General features: G+C 38.3%; 1 protein-coding gene across 1 annotated transcript in view; it reads left to right on the plus strand.

The window, feature by feature from the left end:
• Window positions 1-14,692, plus strand: part of LOC139712529 (TPR repeat-containing protein DDB_G0287407-like) — a gene marked incomplete at its 3' end in the record, with an annotated part of 32,200 nt that extends 17,508 nt beyond the window's left edge. The window contains exons 13-20 of the mRNA XM_071624343.1: window positions 3,774-3,961; window positions 5,568-5,746; window positions 7,232-7,391; window positions 10,023-10,131; window positions 11,384-11,512; window positions 12,024-12,142; window positions 13,551-13,683; window positions 14,570-14,692. Of these exons, the coding sequence (XP_071480444.1) occupies window positions 3,774-3,961; window positions 5,568-5,746; window positions 7,232-7,391; window positions 10,023-10,131; window positions 11,384-11,512; window positions 12,024-12,142; window positions 13,551-13,683; window positions 14,570-14,692 (1,140 nt within the window). The remainder of the gene's footprint in view (window positions 1-3,773; window positions 3,962-5,567; window positions 5,747-7,231; window positions 7,392-10,022; window positions 10,132-11,383; window positions 11,513-12,023; window positions 12,143-13,550; window positions 13,684-14,569) is intronic.
• Between the last annotated feature and the right edge of the window lie 617 nt (window positions 14,693-15,309).

Genomic DNA, 15,309 nt, shown 5'->3' on the forward strand with positions numbered 1-15,309 from the left:
CCCCCCCCCCCAAAAAAAAAAAAGAGTATAAAGATGTGCAGAGGAATTTGAAATGGTGATGCCTGTGGACTGCTTTTACATGAAGTTATAACAATGAGATGCTACTAATGAATATTGTGATATTTTAATGTTCAATTATTCAGGCTGTTCTGAAAAACAACAACAACAACAAATGCCCAGAGCAATACTGTAAAAGTGGAAATTTTCGCAGTGTTGAAATTTTCGTGCATTTCGCGCAACCAGAAACAAGCGCGAAAATAAAAGCACACAAATATTTTTACTTGCCATATGTTCCTGTGCGTGATGTCTTGATTCCGCGGAATTAAAAACACGCGAAACTCTTCTTATCCGGCCAAGTACGAAAAATTAGTCGCGCGAAAATATCCACTTTTACAGTATATTGATTGATTGATTTAGACCAACTAAGGCCATTTATTTAGCAAAATAAAACACAAAGTTATATCACATTGGCATTTACATTAACAGCCAGGTAGCCTTGGAAGCATCTTGTGCTTGTATTACAGTTTATAGGTTGCCCATGCAAGAAAGTGCTGTACTTTACAATTCCAACGTATCCGTTGAGTAAGATAAGGGCATTAAGGTTCCCACAATCTATGGCATTAGTGGCACCTTAACGCCCTTGTCTTTCTCAACCAATGATATAAAAATTAGAAAAGTATTCAGAGACTGCAGACCTCTGCCAAACAGCTCATTTCCACCCATACACTCATGATGAAAATCGCCAAATTTTCCAATATAGAAGCCTTTTGTTTACCTCATCAGCTTCCAGCTGTGCGGCACCTCGCCCGGGCAGAGCACGCAGTGTAGAGTGCGTATGCAAACCTCAGATATGTGCAACTTGAATTCCCAAGTTCATTAACCCTATCAGCCGAAAGATAAAAATACAAAGAAATTTCCTGATCAGCCCCAAAATTCAGTTATTTGTCCTTGTGTCATTTTCAACTTTTCCTGCAAGTTTCGTTCAAATCCATTCACATCTTTTTGAGTTATTTTGCAAATGGACAAACAAACAAACAAATCAATGCCGATGAAAACATCCTCCTTCCTTGGCGGAGGTAATAATTTTGTGTGAGGTCAAGCAAATGAACTAGACATCTTTGCAGAAAAACGTTACATGTATATTAGATACACACACACAATTCACACACACATGCAGTACATATTAAAGGATAGAGAAAGGGATAGAAAAAGAGAACATATCTTCTTAGCTATAGCTATTGTTTTAAAAAAAAAAAAACTTCAATAAGCATTTAAATCTATAAAGAGTTGTGGTGCATTTAGCACAGTACTTATTGAATTCCATCATTTACACCAGCAAACCTTATAGAGTTGGATCATACACACAGTCAAATGGGTGAAAGGGCACCGTAAATTAGTCTGAGAACAAGAGGTTATTCAGAACATTAGTGACCCGCTACAACAAAAGGATCAGAAAGTCGAGGGAGGTCAGTTTTCTGAAAATGACATGACATTGTTCCCTTACTCTTCCGCTTTAATTTCATATATAACACGACTCAAAAAAGTACTCGATTGTGGAGATATTGATGATTTTATGAGACCATGTTGAGTGGTTTAGGAAATCAGCATTTCGAGAAAACCGCATTCAAAGTTTTCATCTGACGCAGTCGTGATCAAGGGGAGGTCACCTCTTGGCAATAGAAGGTCCGCTCATAGCAACTTCCAAGATGTTCGTTCAAGCTTAGCGCCAGGGTCTACGCATGACCAATCAGTAAGCACATTGCCAAGCACTGACCAATTGTCGCTCGGGGTGGAGTCTATCTGCGCACTAAATCCAAATCTTCAGACACGTTTCTGTTCCGTTGAAAGTCGGAAAATCATGGCCCAGAAAAACATTAATTTCTTGCCTCTCTTTTGATCATTTAGCTTCGATATTTCGGCAGAGGACAGACAAAACATTAGCCTACACGTGTACAATGTTATGCCAACAACTGAAATTCAATGGTTTTTATGCCTCCACCACGAAGTGGTGCCGGAGGCATTATGTTTTCGGGTTGTCCGTCCGTCCGTCCGTCCGTCCGTCCGTACGTCTGTACCGTCCGTACGTCTGTACGTACGTCCGCTTTCGTTTACGCGATAACTTGAGTTATATTGACTGGAATTTTACCAAACTTGGTCAAAGTATAAAGTATGATAGGGCAATTATTTGATTAGATTTTGGGTGAAATCGGCCAAAGGTCAAGGTCAAATCATGAAATTGTATCCGTTTACGCGATAACTCAAGACCGGATCAAGCAAATTTCACCAAACTTTGTCGGAGGATGATGTGTGATGGGGCAATTACTTGATTAGTTTTTGAGTGAAATCGGACAGAGGTCAAAGGTCAAATATCAAGGTCAAATCATAAGATTTATCTGTTTACGTGATAACTCAAAACTGGATGAAGCATCTTTCACCAAACTTGGTCCAAGGATGATGTATGATGGGACAATTAGTTGAGTAGATTTTAGTGACATTGGCAAGAGGTCAAAGGTCAAAAGGTCAAGATCAAATGCTAAAAATGTTGCTATTTCCCCCATATCTATGCAATGCCCAAAGGTATTTTCTTGAAACTTAGTGTAGACATGTACTACTGCGTTAAGATACTCCAGAGAGAGTTTCATGTCATGAGGTCAAAAGGTCAGAGGTTAGGTGAAAATGTTGCAATATCACTTTTCTCGCAAATGGTTCAATGTATCTTCATGGAACTTGGTACATATGCATGTACTGACTAGCAGGGATTATCTAGGGAATTTAGGGGTCATGGGTCTATAGTGAGGGGGTCAAAGGTCAAGGTCAAATCCTCAAAATTTTACTATTTCCCTCATATACTAGTATATGCAATGCTTGCATTATTAGTTTAAAAACTGAACAAACACATACATTACCTAATGGAGATTCTCCGGAAAATTTCCAGCCAGAAGGTAAAAGGTCAAAGGTTAAGGGTCAAAGACCAGGTTTCAATGCCCCCCCCCCCCCCCCAAAAAAAAAAAAAAAAAAAAAAAAAAAAAAAAAAAAAATTATTTCGTACTGTAATTACACTCTTTCTTCTTACCTTGGAAATTACTCAATGCATTAAACTTATAAAAGGGTCCGTCAGAAATCAAGTAAAAATTCTCAATTCCCTAAATATGTGTACCTGCACTCTAAGACAATTATAGCAAACCCAGTTCAAGGAAAGTGAACATATTCAAGATATTTCTGACAAACCTGTCATTTCAGTATTTTGCCAGTTATGTGAAACTGTCATCACACATTGTGAAGATATTGTACTATACACCTATTGGGAGAATCATGCATTATGGCGGAGGCATCAGTCGCCATAGCGACATTTCTAGTTTACAAATTTTGATGATTTGACTTTAAACTCGATATTCTTGGCTCTGCCATCAGCGACTTTCAGATCCTTTCGTTGTAGCGGGTCACATTTTATTCAAATACAGAAGGAAGCATACCTTTATGATATTTAAACATAAAGATAAGAATATTGAGTCTGGCAAGTTCATGGCAAAATCTTCAATTTGATAGACACGTCCAAAACTGAAATATGTACATTAAAAAAAATGAATATGTAGTAGAATATTGTAGAAGTAAAACTTTTTTACAATTCTTAAGTAATGCCACTCAAAACAGTAGTACTTAGTTTATTAATTTGGTTTTCATTTAGATGCAGTATGTACTCTGTTTTGAAAGAAATTGCCTGAGATGAGGTAAAAAGAAACCCAAATGCTATTCACTTTTCTGTTCCCATACAGGCCATTGTGAGGGAGACACTTGGGAAGTACAACAAGAAGTTGGATGATGAACAAATGGCCAACCTCCTGAGTAAGGAGTCCTCTCAGAACCCCCTGTGGCTCTCAGTGGCGTGTGAGGAGCTCCGTGTCTTTGGCCTCTTCTCCAAGGTCACGGACAAGATCAACAAGCTCGCTGATGGACTCTTGAAGTAAGCAGTGATGATCAGTTAAAGCTCATGTAGTCCTTGGAATTGTTAAACCTATGTATGAGAGTGACTTTGGGATTGTTAGAAAGAGAAGTAAAGATTTTAGGTGTCTCGTCTTAGTCAAAATAGATATTATGTCTTGGTTATTAGTTATAAGTATAACGCTAAACTAACTCCTACTCCATACTTGCCAACTGATAAGATTTTATCAGATTCAGTAAGATTTTTTACATTAAAAATAGCAAAATAAGATTTTCTGTCAGAGAAATAAGATTTTAAAAAAATATTTAGATATACCTTTCATGTGTATTTTCTGAAGATATGACTGAAAGTAAGATTTTTAACTTCAGTTTGCATATAAAATAAGATTTTTGCAATCCACAAGTGAGATCAGGTATGCTACTCCAGTCAGCAGAAAAGCAAATATCAATATATTTCTCAAGCTTCAATCATCTAGCCAGATGAACATTTTCAGAACTGATCTGATATGCAATATGCAATGTATCTCTTAATAACCTGGGAATGTTGAAAGTGAAAACAAAGTTTTGGTAAGGGTTTGAGAACCCATCTGGCACCATTTCATATTTGCTTGCAATATATCGAAAGAGTCTACAAATAAACTTACCTGGCTGACGCGATTTGCTGGGATGATGAGTTGTTTTGGAGTATTTTAAGAAAAATAATAAAAGTCAGAAAACTGACTTTTATTCCAGAACGATCCAGACTAACTCGGTCTCAGGGAAAATTCGACCCTATTTCAGACAATTTACACGCAGTTCGTGATCGCCATGTTCTACTGTATAATGCCCAATACCAAACTTGGCCTAACTGAACAGACAGGAAAGTGCGTGCTAATCTTGTACAAAACAAATGGACAGCGCGCGGTCCTCAAGCATATACTAGTACCCACATCACCTCAGTTGCTGAGACGCGCTGTCATTGAAGTTTTTGTTGTTGTTTATCAAGCGTCTTTGATTGTTTTTAGAGGTGCATGATAGGCGCACACTAATTTTGCATGCACGCCAAAGAGGTTTTTTGATGCGCGCATTGTAACAACTCGGACCATTACTGCGAGTAGCCAGAACGCGAAGCGCTATACAGGCCGCTCCCATAGTACAACACTGTACAATCCAGAGGGACAACCAAGACAACTCAGCCCGCCATCAAAGCGAGGCCGCGTTATCCCTGAGTCCGAGTTTACCCTGACCTCGTTCGGGTAAGTTCTGAGACTGAACCTTTTTGGTTAATATTTTGCATTTTCGTCGTTACCCATCGAATATCTTGTTATTATAACGTTATCCTGCACATTTCCTAGGCATACGTTCACATTTGGGAGCGAAATTTGACAACTTTTGCAGGCGTACCAGAACTTTGTTTGGGCTTTAATTAGTATGTTCATATTACCATACCCTTGTGCCCCCTTTCATTTATTGATTCTCAATATGATTTTTCATTTATCTCAAAGTAACTTGATTGTGGAAAAACGAAGACTGAATACAGTTTACTATTCCCTAGTGATTTTATGTCTTTTTTGTTGTTGTGGGGGGGGGGGGGGGTGGATGTTGCCTTTGTGAATCTAACTTATACTTTGGACTGGGTATTTCTCTAGTCTCCTGGCCCAGGTGTTTGACCGCTTTGAGGAGGAAAATGGAGGCAATCTTCTGGTGGCTACTTTGTGTCTGCTGGAGTGTTCCAACACTGGACTCCTGGAGACAGAACTACTTACCATCCTTGGTGATGAGGATCATCTCATGCCCAAGAAGTTTTTCCATGGGTCAGAGAAGAAAGGTTAGTTTCCTGTCAGAAAGCAGTCTCCTATAAAGAGCCTGTCCAGTCTTGTAACTTTCCTCAAGCTTTTAGGCTTGCCTGTTTTTCTACACTCGTATGAAGAAGCGAATATAATTATGTGCAATGAAAGTAAAAGCACATACTCATTGTAAAAACAAAGCAAAATAAGATGTCTAGTACAGTCACACTATGCAAGTTATTGAGAGATTTACACACAAGAAGCAGGCTTTTATTAGGTGGATATAAATGCTAAATCAAAAAGTGGGATTCCTGCTTCAGAGTAAAGTTGGGGGGGGGGGGGGGCCTTCAGATCTCGGTCGTGGATCATGCGATCCTCGCGAAAATTTGCACTAAGGTAGAGGCCAATGTAATCTACAAGACTGTATAGTGAGATTTTTCACAGTTTAAAGGGACTGTACAGTACTGGTTGAGGTGGGGATTCAGGTATGAACATTGTCATTCCTAAGTGAGATAATGAGAAACCTCGTATGAAATATGAAAGTGCATGTAATTTTAAGAAGGATTCAACATTTATTTGATGAAAATTGTTTTTCAAATGAATGAGATATCCAAAAAAGTGATAATAATAAAAGGCGACAGGCCACGCCTTTTATTAGGATCTCTTTGTTTCACCTTGTTTTTGGATATCTCAGCCATTTCAAAACCGATTTTCATCAAATAAACTTTTGATACCCCTTAGAATTGCATGCTCTTTGACATCTCATAGATTGGTTTCTGAATATCTTGCAAAACGTTAAAAGCTAAATCCTCACCTCAACCAGAACTGTACACCCTTTAATTTATGTATTTTATATTAATTAATTTATGCAAAAGTAATTTTTTTTTCCTATAAATCAAAAAATAAAGCTCAAAGACTTCTAATTTTTGTTGAACATATTCTTTTCAATATCCTCAACAATAATGTTGAAGCAAAAATTCAGCTTCATAATTATTTCTTATGTATTTTATTGTTTATTCAATTTCTTATGTATTTCTTTCTATTTTTTACTCTTTGTTTTTGTTGTTTTTTGTCAAAATTTGTCGCAGAAGCTTCTTAAAGCATAATCAGGCTAAAATGAATCATTATCAGCCATTGAAAGTAAAAATATTTATTTTTATATGAATTAATTGCAAAAACACAATTTACCTTGGATTTGTACACAAAATCATGTTTTTGAGCAATGTTTGGGTCGACAAATATTTTTTCAAAGGTGCGTGGTTTCAAAACGGTATGCCCGGGAGTGACAAATTTGGTCTCAAAAGTTGCGCGATACTTGAAAGAAAAAAAATCATAAAATGTCGCAGCAAGAGCATCACACGTTGCAGAGTAATCACGCGAAACATCGGGGGGGGGGGGGGGGGGGGGGGGAGCAAAATGCCCCCCCACCGGTGGGAATAGGGTTAAGCATTTTTTTTTTTTTCTGAAACTGTGGAGGAATCTTAAGTCTTTCTGTCTTTGCTTTATTCTGCTCTTCTAACCAACAGACAAGAGAGAGAAGAAGGAAAGTGATATTGGGCCTCTATCAGCCCACAAGTGGTCACGTGTGTTCCGGGGCCTCAAGCCATTCCTCAGGCCATTTGGAGAGAGTGGAGAGGGCCGTCTGGACTTCTACCATCGTTCCCTCAGCAAGGCGGTTCGAAGAAAGTGAGCTCTGCGAATAGAAACCGTAACATATGTGACCGTGCACCACAAAACGAACAAAAAGTCGCACACAGTGATTTTGTGTGAGGACTAGAAATAGATGAAATGGGTCAACCTAACCAATCTTGAGTTTTTCATATTTTCTGAAAGAGCAAGTCTTTTTCTATATTATATCAAAGTTTGGGATCATAAAACAAACAGGAAATTGTGTTTTCAGCAGTTTTTCTCGGAACACTTTTTGGTGGAATAGTGTGATGAGTTGTTTCTCATAGAACCCTCTTCCCATTTCTCAAAAACCCTGTCCATACACTTCACTTTCAACTGCAATAACTTTGGAGAGAATGATGCTACTGCATTGAAAGTTGGTATTAATCATGTACAGAATGTGCTAATGAAGCATGCTTAATTTCAGCTTAATCTGATAATCCCTTCATTGTTGTGGCTCCGGTGGTCAACATCCTGTTTTTTGTTCAATTCACCCCACAGCTAGCATAGCTTGGTAAAGATTAAGTGCCTGAATACACCCTGTACTTCAGAGCCTGTTTTCTCAGTTTACACTTTCCAGAGTGTGTCCTTTCTTTCCATTATTTAGATAGGTTAGGAGAGTCCATTTGAATTGAGTTATACATCATTTTAAAGCTTAGAGACTGCTCTTTCAGAATCTACTCTTTACTAAAAATCCATGTCTGGCGACTTTTGTTTTGTTTTGTGATGCAGGGTCACACATGTAGTTCTAATTGTTTGTCTCTGTGCCTCTGCCACAAGATGTTGCCGGAGGCATAATGTTTTTGTTTTCATCTATGCATGATCCAATAACCAATCTGTTACATATCACCAAGTTTTGTTTGTAAATGTGCCTTTGTGTCTCCAACAAGACAAAACTAGAAGGTAAATTGATGTGAAAGCCAATCCAATTTTTTTATGCCTCCGCCACGAAGTGGTGCCGGAGGCATTATGTTTTCGGGTTGTCCGTCCGTCCGTCCGTCCGTACGTACGTCCGTACGTCCGTACGTACGTCCGTCCGCATTCGTTTGCGCGATAACTTGAGTAATATTGACTGGAATTTTACCAAACTTGGTCCAAGTATAAAGTATGATGGGGCAATTAATTGATTAGATTTTGGGTCAAAGGTCAAAGGTCAAGGTCAAATCATTAAATTGTATCTGTTTACGCGATAACTCAAGACTAGATTCAGCAAATTTCACCAAACTTTGTCTGAGGATGATGTATGATGGGACAATTACTTGATTAGTTTTTGAGTGAAATTGGACAGAGATCAAAGGTCAAAGATCAAGGTCAAATCCTAAAATTTATCTGTTTACGTGATAACTCAAAACTGGATGAAGCAGCTTTCACCAAACTTGGTCCAAGGATGATGTATGATGAGGCAATTAGTTGAGTAGATTTTCGTGACATTGGCAAGAGGTCAAAGGTCATAAGGTCAAGGTCAAATGCTAAAAACATTGCTATTTCCCTCATATCCATGCAATGCCCGAAGGTATTATCTTAAAACTTAGTGTAGACATGTACTACTGCATAAAGATTCTCCAGAGAGAGTTTCATGTCATAAGGTCAAAGGTCAAAAGGTCAAAGGTTAGGTGAATATGTTACAATTTCACTTTTCTTTCAAATGGTTCAATGTATCTTCATGGAACTTGGTACATACACATGTACTGACTGGCAGGGATTTTCTAGGGAATGTAGGGGTCATGGGTCACTAGTCAGGGGGTCAAAGGTCAAGGTCAACTCCTCAAAATTTTACTATTTCCCTCATATACTATTATATGCAATGCTTACATTATTATTTTTACAACTAAAACTTGATATATACATGTATTCCCTAATGGAGATTCTCTGAGAAATTTCCAGCCAGAAGGTCAGATGTCAAAGGTTGAGGGTCAAAGGTCGGGTTTAAATGCAAATATATATATTTTATACTGTAATTACACTCTTTCTTCATACGTTGAAAATTACTCAATGCATAAACTTATAAAAGGGTAGGTCAGAAGTTAAGTAAAAATTCTCAATTCCCCAAATACAGGTACCTGCACTCTTAGACAATTATAGCAAACCTATTTCAAGGAAAGTGAACATTCAAGATATTTCTGACAAACCTGTCATTTCAGTATTTTGTCAGTTTTGTGAAACTGTCATAACACATTGTGAAGACATTGTACCATACACCTATTGGGAGAATCATGCATTATGGCGGAGGCATCAGTCGCCATAGTGACATTTCTAGTTAATTCATGAGTTTTACAAAGTTGTTTAGGGAAAACACAAACTCCAAACTGTTTTGCTACTGCTATAGTACCAGTATCTGAATCGTTGACTTTGATATTTTGCTAATTGCTAGTCTTGTCATTATGCTTGCAACTATATCATCTGGGCCCCGTTTTATCAAAACATAATATCAATTTTAAATTTCCTCACCACACAGGCTGCCATTAATTTTAACTCTACATAAAACAGGGCCCTGATATATTATATCACAATCTTATTGTTATCATACTATCTCTCTATTCTAGCAGGTGTACTGATAATATAAACAGATAGATAAAACCAATGCAGTCAAGTACTGAAACTTTGTTGCAATGTTTCGATGCTCCTAATGTACTGACTTGTCTCCTCTAGGTATTTCAAGACCACACTTGGAGCTGATGATGACAAGCAGTATAACTGGTGGCATACAAAACTGGCCGATTACTTCCAACGAACCACAGCAATAGAGCGTAAATGTGAGGTAAGGGATGCAGGACTTTAACCCATTGAGGATGGCATGATTTTGCTATAACATGCATTTCCTATAGACACTTGCCTACTCTGGACTAGTCTTCACTGGATAAATACATATTGCAAGAGACTGCTTGCCGTCCCCAGTTTTATGGTGTAGCTTATCAGCCATTGTTTCATCATTCTTTATGTTTTGCGCCTGTGCCAATGTGAGACACCTGTGTCACCACAATTAGGGCTATTTTTGTGCTTGTATCAAGCGACTACAGCATCATTCACCGATGTCTGAAGATAACTGTAATGCTCATTTGGTTTGACATTTGAACAAGTGTGTGTTCAACATTTTGTTTTTGTCCTTTCTGCCTCAAGAATACTAGTGCTCTGCCCCATACCTATGCGATTCCCTCATATCAAAGTTTTCACAATATTCTGCGTGAAAACATGTTATGACTTCTTAGTTATTCCGTCAGGTTGACTTAGAAGTTGGTAATTCAGAAGTGAACTTCACATACAGATGCAATTTATTGACACATGTTAAATTCACCATATGTGAAATAACTACTTGTGTGTGTTGTGTAATAACCCAAAGCCAAGCAGCATTCTTGAACTCATGCAAGTTTTTGTTTCTATTTCCTAGTAATATCAAGGTATTCTATTAATTTATAGTAACAGACCATTATTTTTCATTCTTTCTTGCCTCATGAACATTGGCCAAAAACATTAATTTAGTCATGCTAGTTCACTAGTCACTGTGTTAGAGTGGTAACTATCACATTAAGTGTCTTTCTCTTTTGGACCCAAACAAAATATATAGCAATGTAGTGACAGTTACAAGATTAGCCATGAGGATTTAGTGACACAGACTGTTCAGTGACCGATTTTTTGGAGAGATAGATTCTACATCACACATAAAGCCAGTAGACCAAAAAAGTGAGCTTTCAATAGTAATCTTCATGTGCTGATACTGTAAAACATGATATATGCACGGCATGAAAATTTCGCAAAGTGGAGTCGATGACCTTTCTCGCGGCATGAAATTTTCGCGAATTGCCACTGACATCCAGTAAATATTGTGTAGGCAAGCATGCATTTTAATTTCGCGAATGTTGGCACTCGCGAAATTTGCAAAATTAAAGTACACACGAACATTCCTCATTTTACAGTAGTCTCAAACTGAGACTAAGAGGGAAGACCACTGTAGCACATGCTAGTGAATTGACCATATCTCTGTCTTGTGTTCTTTTTTCACTCATCACCTCCAGGAGTATCCCTTCCACCTGAGTGTCATCAATGATGAGAAGCGACTTGCTGACTTCCTGACGGAATGGCCTGTCTTTGATAACTTCTACCAGCAGGAATTCAGTGCTGACCTGCTGGCGTACTGGAGGAAGGTAGGACCAAAGAAAAGTGTCTTTCTTTGAATGTAACACCTGTGAGCATCTTGTTACAGGGCTGTTTGTTCTAAAGAAATTAGATGGACTGACATTATTTGAGTGCGTTAGTGTGCATGACTGGATGTGATGGCTGGCATGATTAATTGATGAGAGAACTCATTTTCATTTTCCTTGTGCTGTTTAGGAAGGTCTGCAAACAGCAATAAGGGGTTTGGAATACATTCTGGAAAATCAATATATCATATCAATCTGTTTAATAGTGCGCATGTGTGTGTGTTTTTAAAGTGCTTTGGAAACTTTGAGTCCATCATTTTAATATGGCATTTCATTGTCAAGCCAACAAGTGTTCCATTGACATATTCATGGTGTATTTGTGTTTCTGTTTCTGTTTATTTTATTTTATTTTTTTGGACATACATGAGCAACCTTGCATTGCATGTCTTTGCACTGACTCCCAGTTTATCTACATGGATATTAAATACTAATGTATGTCCTGTGCTAACTTCAGGCTGGTGGTCCTAAGAACATGGAGGATCGCTACAGGAAAGCCCTGGAGAGCTTGGAGAGTGACCCAGAATTTCCGAGGGAAGAGCTGGCCATTCGCTATGAGAAGGTTGCCCGTGTTGTGTAAGTGGGAAATGGTCATTCCATCAGCACTGTTTTGGGAGGGTGACATGTTTCTGTACTTTGTTTACAAGACAGTTACTGTCAGAGCATTGCAGTTGTATGCAGAACGTTTCATTTAAGAAATATGCAGGACGTTAATAATTGAAAGATTCTAGTAAGCTGTCTTGTGATTTAGGATGAGTGCCAAAGTGTTGATGCCAAAGTGATGATGAAGGTGAATACACAAAGGCAATGCCTTTAAACATGTTGACATGTGTGGCAGTTTGGAAGCTTTTACCATGTTTGCCATATCTTGAGATGTTTTTGTCAACTTTATGCAAAGTTTAAAATGTATTGATGCTTCACCTTTTTTAACATAGAAATATAGAAACATGTCTCCAGATGATGATAAGTATACAGATGTTATCTATGTTTGTAAAAACACTTGAAAAACATTTTAAATTCATGTACCTCATATCATATCACATGTACATATGTGTGGCCATTTGACATTGATGCATTAAAGTCAATTTTTTTCATTATTTCATGAAGAAATACATTCAAGTCAGTTGTAATCAGAACAAAGGTCTTGTAGACATAGATCTTCACTTGTGCTTACAAGAAGAGACATAGATGATTATAAAAGTCAAATTGAAACTGTAGGAAAGCATTGTATTATGTGTTGTTCATGCTGGTTATGTAAGAGAGCCATGAGCATCATTCTTGATGGACTTCAGCACATTATAAGAGGCCACTATCATTATTACCTCCACCAAGGGAGGAGGTTGTGTTTTCATTACCTTTGGTTTGTTTGTTAGTTAGTTAGTTTGTTTGTCCGTGTGCAAAATAACTCAAAAAGTAGTTAACGGATTTGGATGAAACTTGCAGGAAAGGTTGAGAATGACACAAAGAACAGATGATTAAATTTTGGTAGTGATCTGGTAATTATTGTGGATAATATGAAGGATTTTCGATATTTTGCCACGTAGGGTCAATGAACTTGGGAGATCAAGCTGCGCATTTTTGAAATTTTCATGCACGCACTAAAGTGCGTGCTCTAGTTTCTGCTGGGTCAAGGCGTGCCACGCAACTGAGGGTTTATGACGTAACAAAGGCTTGTATATTGGGAAATCGGGTGATTTTTCAGTGGGTGGAAATCAATGATCTTAATGGGAGAGCAAGATCATCGGTGGAAAGTAACTGCTTGGCGGAGGTCTGTGCTCTCAGAGTGCTTTTCTCGTTATTATGATGATTATGATTATGATTATGATTATGATTATGATTATGATTATGATTACTATGATTGTGATTATGATTATTATGATTATTATTATGATTAATATGATTGTGATTATGATTATTATGATTATTATTATGATTATTATCATTATTGACAGTTTTTGTTTGTTGATGGTATTGTACACTGTAGGATGCAGGCTGCCCAGCTGGAGACAGGCTACTCCATCCTTGAGAGGGCAGTGAGTCTGGAGACAGATGAGCTTGGGGCTCGGGAGGAGCGCTTGATGGTTCTTTATGACCTCATCGCCAGCTGGAACAATGAGGTACAGTATGAGGCTGCCGTTTTTATCATGTATTTTCTCCCCAGAGGACAGAAGGAAGAAGAAACAAACAGCACTTTGCTTGCTCCAAGGAGAAAGTATAAATCTGGGGGCATATATTGTGTGAGAGTTCTCGTATGGAGATTGCCCAGTACCAAAAAGAGTGGCTCAAAGTATAAATCATGTGGCAAATATTTATGTGTTAGTTCTTATATAGAGATTGCCTAGTCACCAAAATTAGTAGCTCAAAGTATGAATCTAGCAGTGAATATTCATGCGATAGTTCTTGTATGGAGATTCCCAACCAGTGGCGGATCCAGGGCCCCCCCCCCCTTTATTTATTTTCATTTTTCATTTCTTTAACAAAAGAAATAAAAAGAAAAAATTGGGGGAGAGGTGCGTGTGCCCCCCTTTTATTTTGTTAAGGCGCCCCCTCTACAGAATTCCTGGATCCGCCCCTGCCAACCACCAACATGAGTGGCTCAAGGTACAAATCTAGGGGCAAATATTCATATGAGAGTTCTCATATGGAGATTGCCCAGTCACCAAAATGAGTATGATTATAAATTTAAAACCAGTGGTGGTAATATAGCCTTACTACGATTGCCTCACACTACCTCTGATTGAATCAATTGTGAATGAAAAGATATTGGTAGCAGTGACAAGAACCCTTAGTATGTCTCATTATGAATCGATTACTGCTTAGCAAATGGAATTACATATTAAAGTGCATTGATAGACTGGAATGATGGTTGTTTGTTTGTAGTGTATGTTCATTTCACTTTTCACTCACTTTATATTCATTGCAAACGTAACAAAACTAAAGGAAAAAATGAGGAGTAAATAAAGGACACTTCATGGCATGTGTTTTTGTTTTTTTTTCCACCAGCTGCTCACCCTTCATGACTGGATCACCAGCAAGATGTTTCCCCAGCTGCGCCCTTCCATCTCCTTTCGTCGTAAGGCCCTCGCCATCAGTGCCAAGTTCCTGGACAGGGGAGAGAGCTTTAAGGTGAGTATTTGCCCTGTAGGATACCCTCTTTTTTTTTTTCTCCTCTTTTTTTTTTTTTTTTTCTTTTTTTTTTTTTTTTTTGGGGGGGGGGGGCTTTTTTCATAGGCATGATGGGCTGGGGGCTGGAAACTGAAGTTGCATTCAGAGTTTGTATCAAGGTGTATTGTAGTTGTGTAGCCTGTCAGCTTGTGTTTTTGTATTGGCATCCATGTTATATTATAAACCTGCTCTAGTGACCGCCTGTGTTGCATGACTGCCTGTCCATAGTGACCACATGGAAATCCCCCACAAAGGGAATGTGTAGTTGAGAACCTGTTCGCTATGTACGCCTGTCCAGTGCGACCAACGATCACAGATTCAGATTCTTTTGGATGCCTGAAATGTGTGCACATTGACAGCTCAGTCAATAAGGGTTGGTCAGCTCAATAGTCTAGATTTTTCCATAAAGGCATAAAGGGAAAAAAAATCAACATGCAACTGCCCTTTCAGGGCTATCAAACCCAATGTCCCTTTTCAGGACTCGGGTGACCATGGATGAGAAATATCCCCATCATTATGTTGGTAACGCATAAATCCATAATGGCCAGTTCTTACATTATGCCAACAAAAATAATAAT

The sequence above is a fragment of the Diadema antillarum genome, unplaced genomic scaffold (assembly GCF_040938485.1).
Source record: "Diadema antillarum isolate AM-2024a unplaced genomic scaffold, OU_Dant_1.0 seq00001816_RagTag, whole genome shotgun sequence".
Lineage (NCBI taxonomy): Eukaryota > Metazoa > Echinodermata > Echinoidea > Diadematoida > Diadematidae > Diadema > Diadema antillarum.